At 43.0% G+C, this 20,930-nt stretch overlaps 1 protein-coding gene across 3 annotated transcripts in view; it reads right to left on the reverse strand.

The window, feature by feature from the left end:
* The window catches only part of PCBP4 (poly(rC) binding protein 4), a 104,838-nt gene that overhangs the window by 70,011 nt on the left and 13,897 nt on the right, over positions 1-20,930 (reverse strand). For all 3 annotated transcript variants that reach the window (XM_084839693.1, XM_084839692.1, XM_084839691.1), the window contains exons 2-7: positions 6,944-7,115; positions 6,367-6,390; positions 6,241-6,273; positions 4,603-4,719; positions 3,839-3,970; positions 2,298-2,426 (exon numbers count right to left, since the gene is read on the reverse strand). In XM_084839693.1, the coding sequence (XP_084695819.1) occupies positions 2,298-2,426; positions 3,839-3,970; positions 4,603-4,719; positions 6,241-6,273; positions 6,367-6,390; positions 6,944-7,057 (549 nt within the window). In that variant the 5' untranslated portion in view covers positions 7,058-7,115. The remainder of the gene's footprint in view (positions 1-2,297; positions 2,427-3,838; positions 3,971-4,602; positions 4,720-6,240; positions 6,274-6,366; positions 6,391-6,943; positions 7,116-20,930) is intronic.

Below are 20,930 nucleotides of genomic sequence, written 5' to 3' on the forward strand. Positions count from 1 at the left end.
GTTTGAGAAGATCCCATTGATAAGCACTCTTTGAGTCCAATTCTGTAGCCAACTGTGGATCCACCGGATCATTGTTTCATCTAGCCCACTTTGAGCTAGTTTGCTCATCAGGAGATCATGGGGCACTTTGTCGAAAGCTTTGCTGAAGTTGAGGTATATTATGTCCACAGCATTCCCACAGTCCACAAGGGAGGTTACCTGATCAAAAAATGAGATCAGATTCGTCTGGCAGGATTTGTTCTTGACAAGTCCATGTTGGCTTCGAGTAATCACTGCATTGTTTTCAAGGTGCTTACAGATGGATTGCTTTATCATCTGCTCCAGAATTTTCTGGAGCTCTTCTGCCAGTTCCTTTATTACTCTAGGATGCAGTTCATCTGGCCCTGGAGATGTGAACTCATTCAAAGTAATTAGGTGTTCCTTGACCACATGCCTATCGATTTCAAGCTGCAACCCTGCCCATTCTGCCTGTACTTCGCCTTTGCCAGAGGAGTCATAGACCCTCTTTTGGGAGAAGACTGAGCCAAAGTAGGAATTGAGCACCTCTGCCTTTTCTTTGTCACCTGTTATCATTTTGCCATCCTTATTTAATAGCTGAACAACCATTTCTTTCCTCTGTCTTTTACTATGCACGTAGCTGAAGAAAGCCTTTTGTTGCTTTTAGCATCCCTCGCTAACCTCAGCTCGTTCTCAGCTTTAGCCTTCCTGACGCCATCCCTGCAATTCTGTGCTACCTGCCTGTACTTTTCTTTTGTTGCTTGGCCTTCTTTCCACTTCTTCTATGTGTCCTTTTTTGTTTTCAGGTCATCTCTAAGCTTTTTGTGAAGCCACATTGGCTTCTTCTGTTGTTTTCCACCTTTTTTTCTTGTTGGAATTGTTTGTAATTTTGCCTTTAGAATTTCCTTTTTTAAAAACTCCCACCCATCTTGGACTCTTTCTCTAACATGGTCACAGTGATGGGTTACAGCTGACTGAGAATTGATGGGAAGAGGGGAAGTAGGCAGGGATCTATGATAGAAATAGCAGATAAACAGAAGGAATGGTACAGCAAACCCAGCTGGGAAGGGTTGTGGCCAGTTCATACATATTCCTACATATGGTAGCTGTAACATCTGCGTCTTTTGTTAGGTACGTTTTTATATTGTGAAATGTGACCCAGCTAAGATATGGTTACTAGTATGCTAGAGAGTGAGTGAAAGGTGGGAGGGGCCTGAGTGCGTGTGAGGATTCTGAGGTTATAAAAGGAATGAACTGATAGAGCAGTCAGACAGGGTTTAGGGATTGAAGAAGCAGCATCTAAGTAGTGGGATTTGTGTGTGGGGTTTTAGGAGGGTAGAGTAGGTAGGGAGGTTAGGAACAAGCATTGATTAATAATAATAATTTAACTTTTCATGTTTTAAATAAATCTTTATTTGTTTTTAAAAATCTGAATTCCCACGTGTTTGATTTTACACTACCTTTATTGTATCTGTTTCCTGGTTACTTCTTCTGTAGCGGGTTGAGAGAACCAATTGAGCATATTGGGTTTCTCTGGAACCCAGAGAGGGTAAAAGGGCTGAAGCTTGTGGGACAGTGGGTACAGCTGTCCCAAAGTGAAAGCAGGTGTTCCTGCAGGGTTGGGTTCTCAGTTCAGAGGTGGAGGAAAAGGTAGAACTTGGGCAGGAATGGCACGGTAGCATTTGCTAATGATTATATAAAATGAAAACCCTTAAGAACATAAGAATAGCCCTGCTAGATTAGACCAAAGGCCTATCTAGTCCAGCATTTTGTTCACACACTGGCTACCCAGCTGCCTGTGGGAAACCCAGAAGCAAAACATGAGAGCACTAGCACACTCCCTCTTGTGTTTCCCAGCAACTTGCATACAGAGGCATACTGAGGTAAAATATAGCCATCAGGACTAGTAGCCAGCCATTGATAGCCTTATCCTCCATGAATTTATCTAATCCCCTTTTAAAGCTGTCTAGGTTGGTGGCCATCACTACATCTTGTGATAGCGAATTCCATAGTTTATATGCTGTGCCAAGAAGTATTTCCTTTTGTTTGTCCTGAATCTCCCATCAATCAGCTTAATGGGATGACCCTGGGTTCTAGTACTATGAGAGAGGAAGAAAATCATCTCCCTATTCACTTTCTCTGCACCATGCATAACTCTTGTTCATGCAAGTTTGGAAGAAAATGTAATTCAGTCTAACCTCAACATATATAGATACCTAGCAGCACTTCTCCATGATGGCAGAAAGGGTTACACAAGAGTGTGGTCCCCACCTGATGAGGTGGAAGGAACAAAACTGTACCTCCAGGATAACAGCACAGATCTGTCGCACACACTGGATGATGGCATCTGGTACTCCAGAGACTGACACAGCTCTCTCTGTGGAGTTGGGGAGAAGGTCTCCAGCCACCTGGACTTGTGCACCTGTAGTCTGGAACAAGAATAGGGGCCAGAAACAAACCCTCAGTCTTTATGGGCAGTCTGATAAGCTCTGCCCAGACGGAAGGCAGCCAGGTCAGAAACACCACATGTACTAGTTTGATCAGTATAATGAGAATCTTTAAGAGGCCAATCCATTTGTTCAGGAATGTTTGTGTTCCTTCTGATGTTACAATTTCCTACACAGAGATTAATCTATACATGAATAAAAGATGTTATTAGACTGCCAGGGTTCCCCTTATGACCTGGACCCCCTGAGCAACTCCTTAAGGATCTTTTGCCTCCCTAAGAGTCCCACCTTCCTTCTTTTACCTTCCCCTTTCCAATAACGTGGAGTTTAGGCTGTAGGTGTGAAGTGATTGACATTCTAGACACAAGGTTTAACCACAACAGTTTACTGGTAAATTAAAGCAAGCAAATCACAACTAAAGGTATTTACACATTAGAGCTGAGTGATACAAAATGCATTAAAAGAAAATAAAAGTTTAAAAACACAAGTTCCTTTACCCTAGCTGTACTTAAGACTTCTCCAGGCTGCTTCTTCCTGTTCCCTCTTCAGGCTCTAGTCTCCCAGACTCTGCTCTTACTGCTCTGGTCTTTCTGACTCTCTCTTTTTATACCCCTTCCCCTCCCAACTGAAAGTACTGCTTCAAACCTGAAGAAATGAAACAATTGGGGAAGTGGAATTGTGACTCTCAGGGATACTCTCTCTCAACAAAAACTCCAGGCTTCTAGGCCCAACCTTTTTTTCCTTTTGCCTCTGTAGGCCTCAAACCTTCACACAGACTTTCTCAAAGAAATGCAAGTTAGAAAACCTGTTGTTTATAGCCCAACTTTTTAATTAATAAGAAGGACTATAGTTAGGCATTTGTAGCTCAAAAGCAGCTTCCTGATATTGTAAAAACATTCACTCTTGTGGCGTAGGGTCAACAACAAGCATGAAAACTAGGAAGGAAATTGGTTAAGGTACAGAAAACAAATGTGGAGGAAAGTGGCATCCTTGCCCATATGGGCAAGATACAGGGCTTTTCTACATGAGGCTGTTAATCCACTGTATCTACATCCGGTTTTGTCGCAGAGGTGAGATCCGAGCATTACATGAAGAGTGTTTCTTTTCCTGCTTTTCTGCTACATACCCTCTAGGTGGCATTGTGGCATAGTGGTAAAAACACAAGTGGTAAAAGCATTTTCTTTCCCTTGCAGAAATAATACCACATTTCCCTCACTGAAAGTGCTCTTTAAAAACAGAAGCAAAATTGGAGGGTCACACGTCATTTAAAGAACACATAAACAACCGTGGGTAGGGAATGACAAATGCACAATAAATGCCTCATGTAGAAAAGCTCACAGAGAGGACTGAGGGAACAGGAAGAGAAAACCATAACTGGTTTTCAAAGTCTTTACCTCTCGAATCTCCTTTATTTTGGCTCCTGCTTTGCCAATGAGTGAGCCACATTGGCTGGCCGGGATGACCAGCCTCAGTGTTACAGGGGGTTTAGCGGTAGTTCCTCCATTGGCAACTCCAGTTCCCAGGTCCTGAAATAAAAGGAATGGGATTAGGTTCAAGATTCCTTCAGAATCACTTTTAGGTATAAGTGTGTAGCACTCTGTACTGGAGTTCCCATTCCAGGTACTGCTATACTACTCACTGAGGATCTGGTTCTCCCCACCCCGCACAAATATTTAAGATCCTATCTATTGATAAAGATCATGTTTGGAAACAGAGCAACCAGTCAGGAATATTCCATCTTGGTACAGGCGTAACAATGCCTGGTTATGACTAGCAATGTGATAAAACTCCCTACCATGCATATGCCAATGCCACTGTTATTAATGTAATGTAAAAGAAAGTTTATTACAGCATATTAATGTTTATCACATGGTTTAACCTTGTTTGGCTGTTACAAAACATGGCACAAAAAACCCATTTTCTCAAAAAAAAAAAATGGTCCAATTGTCTTCCTTCTCTAGTCTGTATGAAATCTATGACCATAGAAACAATATCCCTCCCAGACACCAAGTAACTAGACCCCAGGTAGATCCACCTAGCCACTGCCTTGTTGTGATTGCCATGGCAATGCTAATTATGTGAGGAAAGAATACACTTCTTCTGTGAGGGGAGGGGACTGTGTCACGTGGAGGCAGGGCCTAGGCAGCGGCTACTTTACCTCTTCCAGCTTGAAGGCTATCATGGAAACAGCTCTGAAAACAGCATCAGTGGATCCTGTAACAGTGGTAATCCGCTCTGGACAAGATCCCTCTGAAATGGTGATCCGCGCTGTACTCTAAGAAAGCAAACCAGGAAGAATAATACTAATAAGATGTTGTATTTATATAACACTTTTACCAAGTGTTCAAAATGTTTTGTATACATTATGTCAGTAATCCTTAGAAAAACCTTCCCTAACCTGGTGCCCTCCAAATACGTTGGACTACAACCCCCATCACCCCCAACGATTGCCTGTGCGGGCTGTGATTATGAGACTTGTGGTCCAACACATCTGGAGGTCACCAGGTTAGAGAAGGCTGCCTTACAGCAACCCTGTAAGGTAGGCTAGTGTTACTATCCCCGTGTTACAGATGGAGAGCTGTTGTGGAGCAAGAGAGAGAAAGCACGAGCTTGCCTATTCAGTAAGTTCATGGATTAACTGAAATTAGAACCAGGGACTTCCTGGGTCACAGATAATTTTCTTAACCATTACATTTGCATCAGAGATATTCATGGGAAAGTCCCTCTGGGACGTACTTTGTACTTGCTCCACAAGAGTCAACAAGAATGAGAATAGCAGATGTGAAACTCTTTCACTAAACAACAGGAGAAATTGAAAAGCCAATTGTGTTCATATTTATATTGTCATCCATGTCAAGTCTTCATCAACATGAATATAATACACAATAATATATAATACATTGTATTTCCAATAATAGTTTGTACTTCCCAATCCCGCTCTTTTGATCTTTTTGTATTATGAGTTTAATCAAGTCTATGCTTAGCTGACACTGACAAAACCAGCAGCATTTAACCTGCAGCATCTATGCTGATAGAAAGTGAGGGTGCTTCTGAACAGAGGGCTCTTCCTAGTACTAGCAATTAGAAAGCATTGTGCAGCTTTTCCACCTTTTTCTCCTTAACAGATGTTCTGCAGTAAGAAAAAAGACAGAAGCAGCACTGGGAGAAGACGGGAGGGGTATAAGTGGAAGATGTCACTGTCTAACCCCCATAAAATTCTGTGAACGAGGGAGGGCGATGGCACCATAAAAGCCTCTTCTGGAAGCACTCTGAAAATCAATGTAGGAAATTGTGTTTTGCACAGATCAAATTGCACTGCTCCGAAAAGTGGCACAGCAACTTTAAAAGTGGACTGTCCCAATGCAAGAGTAGTACCAGCAGAATGGAGTGTTAACAAGTCCTCTGAAGACACAGATACTAATCTCATCTGCTAGGCATGGTTCATAACCTTTAGGTTTACCCCATGATGGTGGAAAGCTAGAGATACACTTATTCACTATGGAAAAGTGAAATATAAACTTCTGAATAATAATAAACTAACTTTAAACAAACACTGACAAACAACATTTGTGCAGGCTGCCCCTGCCTTCTGTCTCTCCTAATCTAGCTGTATATTGTTTTTCATTCTTGTCCTGGCTCCCCATTTACCTCACAATAGTTTTTTGTATACAAAATGAACAAAACTATATAGACATGCTATACCATTCCATGTTAAAAAAACATCCAGCTGGAAGCCATATAATAAATACCCACACAAAATTTAGAATGGGGCTTCTTTCCCCCCCACTACACTTACTTGTTCCCGTATCCGCTTCACAGTCTCTCCTTTCTGTAGGATTAAGGACAACAAAGGTAATTAGATGTGCTACACCAATATGACAAAGAAGCAGCCACAGCACACAGCAACCCGAATCAATCTTACCTTGCCGATGATACTGCCAACTTCCTGAAGAAACACACAAAGACAAGAGAAGCTGAGTTAGGGGAGATGTACCAATCAGCAAACATTTGGCAATGCCTGGATACTTCTGGCCAGAAAATGAGGACTTTTCTTTCCCCAAATGAAGGCATGGGCCATTTGGGATTTTACAAGTTAGGTGAAAGGACTGTTCCTCCTCCTGGTCGCTGGCAAGCTGTTCTCCTTCCTTATTAGAACCCTTAAAAATGTTATGGTGAATTTATTTACATCTGCTAATTTAGACACCTTGGCAGGTTCACCTGCTAATTTGTCTTAGAGAAAAGTCAGAAATGCTTATTTCATAATCCCAACTCAATATTCTCCACACTTTGAAGAAAATGTGTTGTGTGGGGGAAAGAGCATTTCAAGCTGCCATCCTGATCTGGGAGTAGGATAATGGCTCACTGGGGTTTGGGGGCTTGGATATGCACAGTAATACATCCCACCAGGACAAGTAGCAATCCTGGTCCAGTGGGAGATTTGCTATTGACTTCAATGGGATTGAGACTGAACCCTAATGCAGCAATCCCATTTTACTTACCTTTCCATGCATAAGCATTCTGAGGGTGAGTGTGATGCTGAGTTCTGTTTCATCTAATCCATTATCTGAGCCACTCATCCTATCTGGTGATGATGCCATGGTATAGGAATGCATGGATCCGCTTCTAAGGAAACCAACAGCCAGGGTCTGGAAAGTGTTGAAGGCACCAAATCTGCGAACACACAGAGAGAAATAAAAGAGCCTCGCATGGAACATTGCTTGCTTGTAAATCAGCCCAACAAGTTGGCAGGATTATGGTGATTGGTCAGAAGTGGTTGGGTTTCATACAACATCCTCTGATACTTCCTGTGTCAGAGTTGGAGCACCCAGGAGAATAATGATGATGATGATGATGATTAAGGGAAACCTCACATAAGCAAAAATAGCAGCCTTGCCAGATGTAGCTGACAGAAAACCCTTCATAGAAACTCAATGAAACATAAACAGTAACCCACCAGGGTAGAGAACAAGGTGGATGAGGTTTGAGAATATTCTGCCTCTTTACAAGTTTATTCATTGAGCCTGTTTGTAGGGATCTTGAGGTTGATGGTAGGAAGTTGTTGGAATTCTGAGGTCAAACCACAGTATTCTTCCCAGCTGGACACATGTTCTCCATTTTGTTGAGAAAGACATGTGACCCAATTGACCAGATGTGTAATAGCTCCCCGCTCTGTTTTATTTTGCAACAGTAACAAAACTAGTTGCAGAGCTGGTTGTTGGTCAAGAAGGTCATATTCTTAGATACCATACATACGGCCCATCATCTCCAATGTTTCATCCACAAGTATTCACAGACAGAGGTGGTGAATACACACACACACACACACACACACAGAGTCAGAGTTTGGAATCACCATGAGGGATGGAGGTTTTTGTCCTTACTCCAGCTGGAGAGGAGTAGTCTATAGAAACAAATGGGCTCCATTCACTCGCATGAACAGAAAGCAATGGGGTGGCTCAGAGAGGGGTGGCTGCACTGAGGCTGATGAGCACCACCACCCCTGTGCAGCTCAGCTAGTTCCTTGACACCACGGCAAGAAGAGGAAGGCGGACCCCGCTCCTCCTTGCTCCTGATGTGGCACCAGCATCTCTCTGTGCCTCTCTGCGGAGAAAGGAAGGCTGAGTTTTCACAGCTGACGCTGCAGGATCTATAAAGCCAAAGCGTGGAGTGTGTGAGGGAGATGGTCTTTTCTCCTTTCCATGGACTCTTTTTGTACTTCTCTTTCCAGCCACCATCAATGTGAGAGTTAGTTAACAAGGAAGAGAATGATGGCTCCAGGCAGCCCTGTATCCAAAGAACTCTTGCCTTTCCCCATTCCTTGGTCCAGCTAGGCTTCCTATATGTTGGATAGGAGGGCACATGGCACTAGATGTCTCTCATAACCAAATGAAAGAAGCCAGAGAACCTCCTTATAGATAGATGGATGGATCGATGGGCAAACAAACAGAGATAGTTATCCACACAACCACACACACACGCAACCAAAATGCCTGTCATTATAATGAACGGGATGGAGAGAGGGCCCATATATTACAAGGATTCCCAAGCATGGGCTCAATGCATCTCTACCCAAATAATTTGTGTCCACTCTACTAGGGTCATTCACAATAGCATGGCCAACCCCACCAATGGTTTGCTCCCAGTTATGAGAGCGCCCCACATACAGCACTTCTTCTTTCCCCATCTGAGTACATGACAGCCATTCAGTTGTATGGAAGAAAGGAAAGGAACAACAGGGATAAAAGAGATAACTGCAAGTGGAGGGCTTACCCTGCCCCTGATGACCCCTGGGTGTTGTTGTTTTTCACATAGCAGGTCCTCTTCCCCACCCCAACCCCTGCAAATAGTGTTCCCAATGTTGAGAACTGGGATGTGCGTGTGTGTATTTCTATCCATACACATGATACCAAATGAAACGACATAATGGAGTGAACTGAATACAAGTAAAGGCAGGGAGTGTTGAGAGAGACAAAAGCACCAGCAGAGACTGAAGTGAGTTCTGGCAAAGAATCAAGCTAAAGTGGTGCTTCTTTTCCCCACTACGCTATTAGTTTACAGTTTAATGGAAAGCATCGTAAGAGCCATTAAGTGGCCTTCTTATGTATACTTGACTGCCTGCTAATGCTCAGCAATGATTTTTTTCCAGTGGGCCCAGTCAGTGTTCTGCAGTGTATGTATGTGGCACAGAGAAAACAGTTTGAGAACTGCAATGTGGCCAGCAAGGGAGATAGGTAAGTCTGGCGGCTGCCTGGAAGGAGTCTTGGCAGATGCCAAGTGAATGCCACTTGCTTTCGGGGGAACTGATGCTGCTTTAGAAACTAGTTCCGTCTGTCTGTCTGCTCCCCAATGCGTAATATATTGACAGCCAATGTGGTGTAGTGGCTAGAGTGTTGGACTGGGGGTCAGGAGATCCGGGTTCTAGTCCCCACTCGGCCATGAAGCTCACTGGGTGACTTTGGGCCAGTCACAGACTATCAGCCCAACCTACCTCACAGGGTTGTTGTTGTGAGGATAAAATGGAGGAGGAGGATTATGTACACCGCCTTGAGTTCCTTGGAGGAAAAAAGGTGGGATATAAATGCAATCAATCAGTCAATCAATAAATGTAAACAGAGATTACAAATATGCCATGAGTAGTTAGTGGTGCCCCTGGAATGTCTCTTCCTTCAGGGAAGGGGTGGGGGGAACCTAAAAGTATTATGTAAAATCCCTTCTTTTTGAACACCATATAACACAGCCTTCCCCAACTTGGTGCCCTCCAGATGTTCTGGATTACAATTCCCATCATTGTGTAAACTGGTTATTAAACAGACAATTTAACAAGAAAGTAAGAATTAATGAATACATTTCTTCCCCTCAGGAGTTAAAATGAAATGCCTCTTTTTCCCTCTCGTGTTCCACCAACATCAGTGGAGATAAACAAAATAACATGTTGCTAGTCACAGTCAAATGATGATATGAATGCTCTCCATGTCTCTCCTCCATTTATAAAATGGCCATAGTTTTCTCCCCACCTTACAGGAGGATTTGAGGTGCTAGTGTATTACAGCAGCCTTCCCCAATCTAGTGCCCTCCAGATGTTTTGAACTACAACTCCCATCAGCTCCAGCCAGCATGGCCAATGGTCAGGAAGGCTAGGAGTTGTAGACCAAAACACCTGGAGGGCACCAGGTTGTGGAAGACTGAAATAATATGAGGACAGAGAGACACTGCTGAAGGGCAATGGATTTAGAATTAGGAAATCCTTCTTTCTCCATCCTGTGTGCTTGGCCACAACAAAGGCAATCCAGGTGTTAAAAATAGGACTGGGTATGGCCTGATGTTACAGGGTAGTCCAAAAGACAGTATTCATACCCTTTCCAAAAAAACTATTTTGAGGACAGCCAAAGTATTAATCCCCTCCAGAACTGGTCCTCATGCATCAGATCCCTGAAGGTCTTTATGTCATGATGAACAAGCTGTACAATAAATGCTAGTGCATGTAAATAAGGTACTGAGCCACCTCTTTGAGGAAATGACAGACACTGCGATAATAGCTGGGCTAACTCAACATGCCCTTCTATTGGTGGATTATTGACTGCGGATTGTTTTACAGCCCAGTCCTCCAGACAGTTAACTCAAAGTACTGTGATTTAAACTAATGAAAAGAAATCTGTAATCCTATGCACACTTATTTCTTAACGTATTTACACTTTAAGAGATTTAAAAACTGACTTTCAGGGCACATTGTTTTCACAAGGTGGTGTACAGAAACTTCCACAAGACATAATATAAAACCCTCAGATTAAAAACCCATTATTATGTCTCCTTAACATGAGTAGTAACAATTAGACAAGTACAGCAATTGCTTAGGAGAAAATCCCACTGAGGTCGTTTGGACTTACTTATGGGTAAGAAGACGATACCACCCTAATGGCAGAAAGCGAAGAGGATCTAAACAGCCTCTTGTTGAGGGTGAAAGTGGAGAGTGCAAAAGCTGGTTTGAAACTCAACATTAAAAAAACTAAGATCATGGCATCTGGCCCCATCACTTCCTGGGATATAGAAGGGGAAGAAATGGAAGCAGTGACAGAGTTTATTTTCTTGGGCTCCAAGGTGATTGTAGCCATGAAATTAAAAGGAGAAGACTCTTATGAGTCCCCTGGACTGCAAGGAGGTCAAATCAGTCCATCCTAAAGGAAATCAACCCTGACTGCTCATTGGAAGGACAGTTACTGAAGCTGAAGCTCAAATATTTTGGCCACCTAATGCGAAGAGAAAACTCTCTGGAAAAGACCCTGATGCTGGGAAAGATTGAAAGCAAAAGGAGAAGGGGACGGCAGAGGATGAGATGGCTAGATAGCATCACTGATGCAATGAATATGAACTTCAGCACACTCCGGGAGAGAGCAGAGGACGGGAAGGCCTGGCATGCTATGGTCCATGGGGTCACAAAGAGTTGGACACGACTTAACGACTGAACAACAACAATGGGTAAGAATGTGAAAGAGCAAGTTATAAAATAAATTAAATGCTTGATGTAAGTTATATTAAGGAAGGCTGTTGCTTCCTTTTTACTAAAGACCATCTTTTGCATTCTTAAGACAGCCCAACTTCCCTGGTAAAAATTATCTTCCTAATTTTGTAGGGTTAAATTGTGTACCATTCTTGCTGAATATACACAAGAGGAGGTCTCATTCACTATCCAAAAAATATGTTGTTGTTGTTGTTCAGTCGTTAAGTCGTGTCTGACTCTTCGTGACCCCATGGACCATAGCACGCCAGGCCTTCCTGTCCTCTGCTCTCTCCCGGAGCGTGCTCAAGTTCATAAAAAATATGACACGTATTTTAAAAAATCCTTTGGTATCTATTTATCTGGAAAGGGATAATCTTACAATTAACGCAGGTGCTTCAAAGATTCTCTAGATCACTTGGTTTTAATTCCTGGGTTTTCTACAAACCCACTCTCTATGTTTTGGTGAGTTGCCCCATTGTAGTTTTTCTGTGAATCCAGATACCTCATCTATAAAATAGGAGCAATATTATTCGCTTTTTGCAAAAGCTGTAGAGCAGATTTTCCCCACTTTTTCTGTATGTGACTTACAAGGTAACCAATTTGCTTGGGTCATTTAGAAATCAAAACCAATATTTACAGAAATTAAATAATAATACAATTCTGCATTCATCCATCTGTTTAGCTGGCACATTCATGAACCTCTAGGAAAACAACAATACTTAAAACTAATTACAAGTTATTCAGTACGGAATGTGAGGCATTTTACTGAATTGCCTTCTGTTGATGAAGATTTGCAGAGTTCTTTTTATCAGAAGAATTTACTACCAGGAATTTGCAGTAAGCCTAATAAATCATTCTGAGCTAAACTCTAAATAAAAACCTGCACACATCTCTCCTCCACATTGCTGATGTAAGACATAGAAAAAAGAGCACGTACAGGATCCAGCTCAGGCCTTTCAAGATGTGGCATATGCCGGATGAAAGTTTGGAATGTGGGTACTGACAAAGAAATATTAGGCAAAAGTGGCAATATTCATCATATACCTCAGCAGTCAATCTAAGGTACATCCAGACCAGCGCTCCTGTCACAGTTCATTTCATGTTTTCTCTTTAACCTTGATCTGCCATTATCAGTCAATCATAGCTCCTTGATGAGCAAACATACGTTTGTCATATTCACATTTTACAATTTTAGATGTACACTTAAAATATCTTAGGCATACATCTAAAAACATAACATGTGAAGATGCCCCCAATTATTTGTATTCATATTTGTATTCCATCCTTCCTCCAAGGAGCAAAGGGGGCTGTCCCATTTTATCTTCACAACAATTCTCAGGAATAGGCTGATTGATAGTGATTTGCCCAAGGCCATCCAGTGAGTTTCATGGTTGAGTGGGGATTCATCTGGCCTAGGTCTCTCTGCCTGCTCTTCGTCCAGCATTCTATCCACTAACCGCCAGTGGAGGCTGGTGGCTCCAATGTCAGTGGGGTGGTCAATCTGCTCCAGGTTTCAGTCAGAACTCTAAAGGAGCTATCCAAGGTGCTTCGCACTGACATCGCAGCCACCAGCTTCCACTGCTAACTGCACTGGCTCCCAAGAGTTTGAGCCTAGTCATTGCACCCACATGTGCATACAATAATAAATATCCTGCAGCTCACAAGAAAAAGATGCGTTTGGGCAGGAAGACTGAGGCTGGATCACAAAGTAGGTCTGGGATCGTGAAATAGCTAGATTTAGTTTTGACTCAAAAAAAAAAAAAGAGGCATGATACAATTAAGGAGGGACACAGTGCAATGTTGCAGGGTTAGCCCAAGATGTTTTGCTGCCTGAGGTGAAGGACAAGATAGCACCCCTTCCCATTCTGTGTACAAAAGCCAACTGAATCCTTCTTCAACACTGGCAATGGGAGAGCATCCTCCACCACACCTGAAGGCTGCAGACTAGCTTAGGGAGTGCAAGGCAGGCTGCATGGCCCACAGCTCTTTCCTCCCAACACCTTGCTGCCGCCTCCCAGCATCTGCTGCCTACAGCAAGTGCCTCACTCAGCCTAATCATACAGCTGGCCCTGCAATGATGTACGCTCCCTGTCATTTAAGAAAAAGGAAAAGAATTATGTTCTAACAAGGAAAGAAGATGAGTGGCACAAGGGTCAGGAACCAGGACATCACAAGGCTTCTCTCCACACTCCAGGTAAATCACACAGAAAAGGGTGCTTCTTTAATGAAGTGTAAACATTTTTTGTGGAAAAACTCAGGAAGTGGCATACAAAGAGTGACAGATCATGGGGTGAGATGTGGACTGTACCAGCTCATCATACAATATTCAGCAGCAGATTATATGAAAAACTGCCAGTTTGGATGCATCCAAAGTATATTGTTAATGACAGGCTCCCAGTAGTGTCTCATGTCACAACAGCTGACATCAGCTTTTGTGCCATGAATGTGTCACTCAGCTCAGTGGTTGCACAGTGAACCCTGTACAGACATCACCTTTTACCCTCTACTTGTGATGGAGCAGAAGTGAGCACAGCTGCTGCCAAAGGCCTTTCTCCCTTTCTTTATGTAGCAGCCTGATTCAGACTGTCAATCAGATTCAAGGACAAGATACTGAACCACTGCACAACCAAAACGATGGGGCTCTGTCTGTACAGGAAGTGTGTGTGTGTTGGGGGAGGGGGGAAGAATTTCAAACTTACTTAGTATTAAAAGTGTTGAACAGAAACTTCCTCTGAAGCCATTATTACAAGCTAAATCTATCAACAAACAAGGCACTCACCCTCATCACGATGGCAATAATAGTGCTCAATGTCCAGGGATGCAGCCAACTCTCTCAGAGTTGGCTGACTGCTTCAGCAAAGACACCGGGGCTCTTGCATGCCCAAAATACAATCCTCTCAAAGTATCATCATAACCTTTATAACACAAAGGAAGGTGAATACATAAATCCACTTTTCAGAGCTTGTGTTTTCAAATGACTTTGAAGTGATCAGCAATATTTTCAGCTCAGGGCCAGCTCAAGGCATTTTTCTGCCACAGGAAAAGATGGTCCCCCCATTCTATGTGCAAAAACCAACTGGGTTAGCAATTAAATCTTATTCTGATGCTTGGCACCTGAGGGCAGCAGGCTAGTTTACGGGGTGTAGGGCAGGCCACATGGGTATACACAGGTTTCTCCTCCAATACCTTGCTGGTGCTTCCTGCACTACAGCATATGCTGCCTAAGGCAGCCATCTTGATCTGTCTAATGATAGAGCGGCCCTGTTTCAGCTATTGTTTCTGTTTACATTTGGTTGCTGTCCTTCTTATGGAACGAATGGGCATCTGTCCTCTTATACAGGTATCTTACAGGTATAAAGATAATTATTTACTTTGGCCTATAACTGAGTCAGGACTTTATCAGGTACCATTTTGTATATGGTGTTATCTGGTTTTAATTGTTGATTTTGATTGTATTATTGTTTTATTATTATTTTTATCATTAGTTTATTGTATTTTCTGGTTTTAAATTTTATACGCCATCTTGGGAGGGTTTTCTCTAAATGGCAGCTGATATTTATTATTATTTTGAATAGTTTAACAGTGCAAGCTACATTCAGGAAAAGGCATGTGAGGATGCCGGCTGCTACAAGCACCAGAAACATCAGCGCTTCAACTTCAACAGGTGCCATAAAACCTCTATCAAAACTCTTCAACAAGGAAGTCCCAATTTGGGGGTTACCGAAGCTATCTGATCATGTCTGATATGATTAGCATGCTTTAAAAACACTGTAATTAAGGGCCAAACTAGATGGTGGAATATACATGCTTCTTTTCATGTGTTCATCTTATTCACACATAAAAGATGTGTAGGTCTTAGTTTACCAGAAAATGGAGTGTATAGGAGAAGAGTGCTGAGGCTCCCCACGGTCCGTTGGTCCAAGCACTTTTTTCCATTCCCAGCTCACTTTCATTATGGGAGCCCAGAAGAAAGAAAAGTGCCTTGTGCAACTACCTGGATTGCTTTGTAGTGCTGGAGTACTACTTCACAGACAGAGTGGGAGAGCTGATGTGATACGACCAGATGCAGCACTGGAACTGCAAAAGAACACCTCCACATGCCCAAACTCATGATCCATCCCCAGGTTTGGCGGGAGGAACTCTGTGAGTAATTTGGGATTATTTGCTGTTCAGTGGCCAGTGTTCTTGTGGAGAAATCACCAAACAGTGGAGATGCTGTTTGGGGAGAGAACAGGGGAGAACAGGGGAGAAAGGTAGAGGTAGCTTTGGGACAAACATTGCGAATGTAGGACTGAAAACAATTCAAAATCTGCTGGCAGCTCCCCCCACCTCCTAAACATAGATAGGGCCTGATTATCTGAGCTGTCAGTAATTGGTAAGTCTGAGCGCTTGATCTTCTACAGGCATAGGTATCTTCTACAGAAATAAGCAGCTGTAAAATTCTGCAACGATGTCTGCAGTCACATACTTACAGAAATCCTTACCATGAGATTTCAGAGGCTGCAAACTAAGATGTTGTTACTCCAGATAGTTCCATTAAATATAAGTTTGCAATGGACTGCATTTTCAGTGTCTAGAACCACTTGCAGTAAAACTGCACAAAGGTCAATTTCATTAACTTTCTTCTTTGTGAAAGGAACATCTAACAACTTGAAAATGTGAATAGGGCTAATTCCAATGGAGAAACAAGAGCCGTACCAATCCACAGGGGAGAGAGGGAAACACCCAGAGACAAAGTAGAAGATCAGTTCCAGAAAACTGATGTTTATGTACAATACATTTACTAAGAAGTACCACTGAATTCAATAGGGCTTGGTCCCAAGCAAGTGTGCACAGGATTATGGCCTTAGATTGACTTGCAGCCTTGAAAGGCAGTTACAAAATGCATTGAATAAATTAATTATTTTTAATTTATTTCATTTGCACCACAAAATACTGCAAATTTATTTTTAAAGCTGAACTCAATATGACACATAATTTAGGCTGCAGGACTTAGGCCACTTCTTTTAGAGTACTACAACTATAAGCACTGGAACTATATATTATATAGTGACCTGGTTCACATGATCACCAAAGGCCACAGTAGGTTATTTAATGGCCAGCAGCCATTTTGAATATTCAACAGTATATTCAACAGACTATGGGTTATTTGAGGGTTAACTCTCAAACGACTCCTGCTGCCTGGGTTCGGACGACACAACAAACCATGGCACCCCTCACCAGGGGTTGAATATTCCAAATGGCCACCAGCACACGCCACAACCCACTGTGGCTTAAATAAGCCAAAGTGGGCTGCAGTGATCATGTGAATCACCCCAGTAAGTAGGTTGCAGAATTGCGAGGTACATTTCTAGGAGCTGAATTTCCCCAGTTTCGCAGATTTCTGTGGTTTAGAAATGAATGCATGATTCACACAGTATATGTATTAATGTATACAACTGGGGGGAGGGATAGCCCCTTTTATCCTCTCTCCATGACAGGTTGGGTATGCTCAGTCCTAATTCTTATTTATCAGGTGCCCCTTCAAGAAAAAATGAGAGGCAACCTTGGGAGTATGCTTCCTTCCCAGGTGAAAAGTGGCACTTGGTACACTTCTTTTGGCCTTTCTGGCACCATTCCCTAAGAGGTTTTGCTTGGGAACTGGCACTTACTGGCCCAAAACAAACATAAGAAAGACGTATTTCATTTCTCTCCCAGTGGGCAGCCACCCCTCCTGGAGAATTCTCCTGAGGCCCCTGGGTTCTGCAGAGGGCAATTTACCTTTTCTTAATAGGAGGGATGGTTTTGTCAGCCTGGGGGTGGGTGGACTTTCCTAGTTAAAGTGCTGGGTCTGGGTAACGACATCATCACCAAGGGTAGGAAGCTCAGATTCCTGAGCACACCGACTGGTGAAAATCCATTCTGTCCCATCCTCCTTCCTTCCCCACAACTAAAGAAATTGTCCATCCCTGTTCTAATGGATGCCAAACGTCTTCCAGAACAGTCCATGATATGGAAGGGGAACTGAACTGGCGGTCCCATAAATCACAATGCTTATACCATGTCTCAGGGCAACTTTGCCCCATAACCAACTCTCTTTTCTATGTTTTTTATTATTATTATTATTATTATTCACTGTCTTTGCTTAAGATGAATACATCTATTAGTCAAACCAAGCTTTCTGCTTCTTTTTCAAGAGTTGGATCCAGATTTAAGCTGAATCAACTGTGCTGGAGGAAGTAGACTTCCCTGTCCCCTCATTCCCATGGCAGCCTCTCCAGCCTCCTGAATATCCTACACAGAGAGTCAGGAGACCCTGCAGAATGGGATAAGCTGTGATGTATGGGGGGGATCCCCAAAAATCAAGCAGAGGGACCTTCTGCAAGCGGAGCCCTTTCTCTCGAGGAAGGCAGACCCTGGAACAGTTTCCTGTTGTGGAAACAAGACCTTTCCCTCTCCAAAATGTCCCTTTTCACGTTCCACATAAGTTTATTTCCCTATTGAATACATGTTTGGTCTATCATTGCCCTCTGTGAAACCTCTACCACGCTGCCTCAATCCCAACTTTACCGCTAATAATCTGTGACTTTCTCATTGGGTACACCAGAAGCATCTGTGGAATGCAATCCCACACAGTGATGCCAGCCGATGTCCTTTCCCTCCTCCACCAGGGTCCCTAACCACTCTCCTCTCAGGGAAACGAGGGACATAGCAGCAGCAGCAGCGGGCAGGAGATCTTTGTTAAAAAACAAAAGAAAACACTGATAACCCAAGCCAAAATGGTATTAAGTCCCTTCTGAAAGTCCAAAAGAAAAACAGGCTGAAAATGCTAGTTAACCCAGTGATGAGGCGAGAAGGCAACAGCTGTGTAAATGCAGACATGGTCACCCCCTCTCTTCTGATCTCTGTCAGCTGTCCCAGGCGGCAACTGTCCTATCAAAGAGTCTCAGGGGGCTTATTTAGACTCCAGCGCCTTTATTCTTGCCTGGGAGATTGTGTGTCAGGAAAACCTGGGGCTTTGTTTGGGAGAACAACTTATGGCAGGCTGGACAACAGAAGAGAAGCCATCAAACCTCTTCTTCCACCTTCTGTGCTAGCTGTGTCCACCCCCACCACCTCTGCGCACCAGTAACAGTTCCGGAAAAAGAACTCTGTCAGAGGGTTCGGGGGGTGGGGAGAAACAGTACTTCAATGGTGCAGTCATTATTAGCCCCAGGTAAAAGTTTGGTTCTAGAAGCACAGGCCTTATTCTGCTGTTTTAACGGAACAAGCTGAAGGGGTGGGGAAAGGATCCAAGATGGTGCCAGCCAATATTTATAAAACTACACATTTTGAGCTTCAGCTGTTCCTCAGGAGAATAACATAAAAGAAAAAAATATATTCAAATATCAAATACAGACTCCCACAATAGCAAAAAGCCATTACAGTTTGTCACAAACTCTATATGGCAAAATCCAATATATAGGTTGTTGCCTCATTTTGTTGTTCAGTCGTTAAGTCGTGTCCGACTCTTCGTGACTCCATGGACTTCCTGTCCTGCGCTCTCTCCCGGAGTGTGCTGAAGTTCATATTCATTGCATTGGTGATGCTATCTAGCCATCTCATCCTCTGCTGTCCCCTTCTCCTTTTGCCTTCAATCTTTCCCAGCATCAGGGTCTTTTCCAGGGAGTTTTCTCTTCGCATTTGGTGGCCAAAATATTTGAGCTTCAGCTTCAGTATCTGTCCTTCCAAGGAGCACTCAGGGTTGATTTTCTTTAAGATTGACTGATTTGACCTCCTTGCAGTCCAGGGGACTCCTAAGAGTCTTCTCCAGCACCACAGTTCAAAAGCATCAATTCTTCGGCGCTCAGCCTTCCTTATAGTCCAGCTCTCACAACCATACATTACTACTGGGAAAACCATAGCTTTGATTAGACGGACCTTTGTCAGAAAGGTGATGTCTCTGCTTCTTATTATGCTGTCTAGGTTTGCCATAGCTTTCCTCCCAAGGAGCAAGTGTCTTTTAATTTCATGGCTACAGTCACCGTCTGCGGTGATCTTGGAGCCCAAGGAAATAAACTCTGTCATTGCTTCCATTTCTTCCCCTTCTATATGTCAGGAAGTGATGGGGCCAGATGCCATGATCTTAGTTTTTTTTTATGTTGAGTTTCAAACCAGCTTTTTGCACTCTCCACTTTCACCCTCAACAAGAGGCTCTTTAGATCTTCTTCACTTTCTGCCATTAGGGTGGTATCGTCTGCGTATCTGAGGTTGTTGATAATTCTCCCAGCAATCTTAATTCCGACCTCTGATTCATCCAACCCGGCGTTTCTCATGATGTACTCTGCATATAAATTAAATAAGCAGGATGACAATATGCAGCCTTGTCGTACTCCTTTCCCAATTTTGAACCAATCGGTTGTTCCATGTCTGGTTCTTACTGTTGCTTCTTGGCCCTCGTACAGGTTTCTCAGGAGACAGATAAGGCGGTCTGGTACTCCCATCTCCTTAAGAATTTGCCACAGTTTGTTGTGATCCACACAATCAAAGGCTTTAGCGTAGTCAATGAAGCCGAAATAGACGTTTTTCTGGAAATCTCTTGCTTTCTCCATGATCCAGCAAATGTTGGCGATTTGATCTCTAATTCCTCTGCCTCTTCGAAACCCTGCTTGTACTTCCAGTAGTTCTCGGTTCACATATTGCTGAAGCCTAGCTTGTAGGATTTTGAGCATCACCTTGCTGGCATGTGAAATGAGCGCAATTGTACGGTAGTTTGAACACTCTTTGGCGTTGCCCTTCTTTGGAATTGGAATGTAAACTGACCTTTTCCAGTCTTGTGGCCATTGTTGAGTGTTCCAAATTTGTTGGCATATTGGGCGCAGCACTTTAACAGCATCTTCTTTTAGGATTTTAAATAGCTCAGTTGGAATACTGTCATCTCCGCTAGCTTTGTTGTTAGTAATGCTTCCTAAAGCCCACTTGAAGTCACTCTCTAGGATGTCCGGCTCAAGTTCAGTGAGCGCACTATCATGGCTATCAGGGACATTCAGATATTTCCTGTATAGTTCTTCTGTGTATTCTTTCCACCTCTTCTTAATCTCATCTGCTTCTGTTAGGTCCTTGCCTTTTTTGTCCTTTATCATGCCCGTCTTTGCACAAAATGTTCCCTTGATATCTCTGATTTTCTTGAAGAGATCTCTAGTCTTTCGCATTCTGTTGTTTCCTCATTAGTACTCATAAAAACATAGGAAAAGTTGTGAGATACAATACTCAGCTTTGTAGATTCATGTTGATAACTCTTTTGACCAAAGTATCACCATTTCTTTTTAAATATCAGCCCGCCTAGAGCTAAAGCTTAAGCATTCAGGTGGATAGAATCCTTGCTCTGGAATGTGTACAGAATTTTTCACACCTAGCCTTTTAATCATGATGCTTGTCAGGTATTTTTTCTGGCCATCTGTATGCTATGGGAAACTTGTCTGTACATACCGTCCATCACCACTTCCGGTCCCCAAGCTGGGACCAAACCAATT

The sequence above is a fragment of the Heloderma suspectum genome, chromosome 2 (assembly GCF_057233095.1).
Source record: "Heloderma suspectum isolate Gila_16-S chromosome 2, 16-S_ref, whole genome shotgun sequence".
Lineage (NCBI taxonomy): Eukaryota > Metazoa > Chordata > Lepidosauria > Squamata > Helodermatidae > Heloderma > Heloderma suspectum.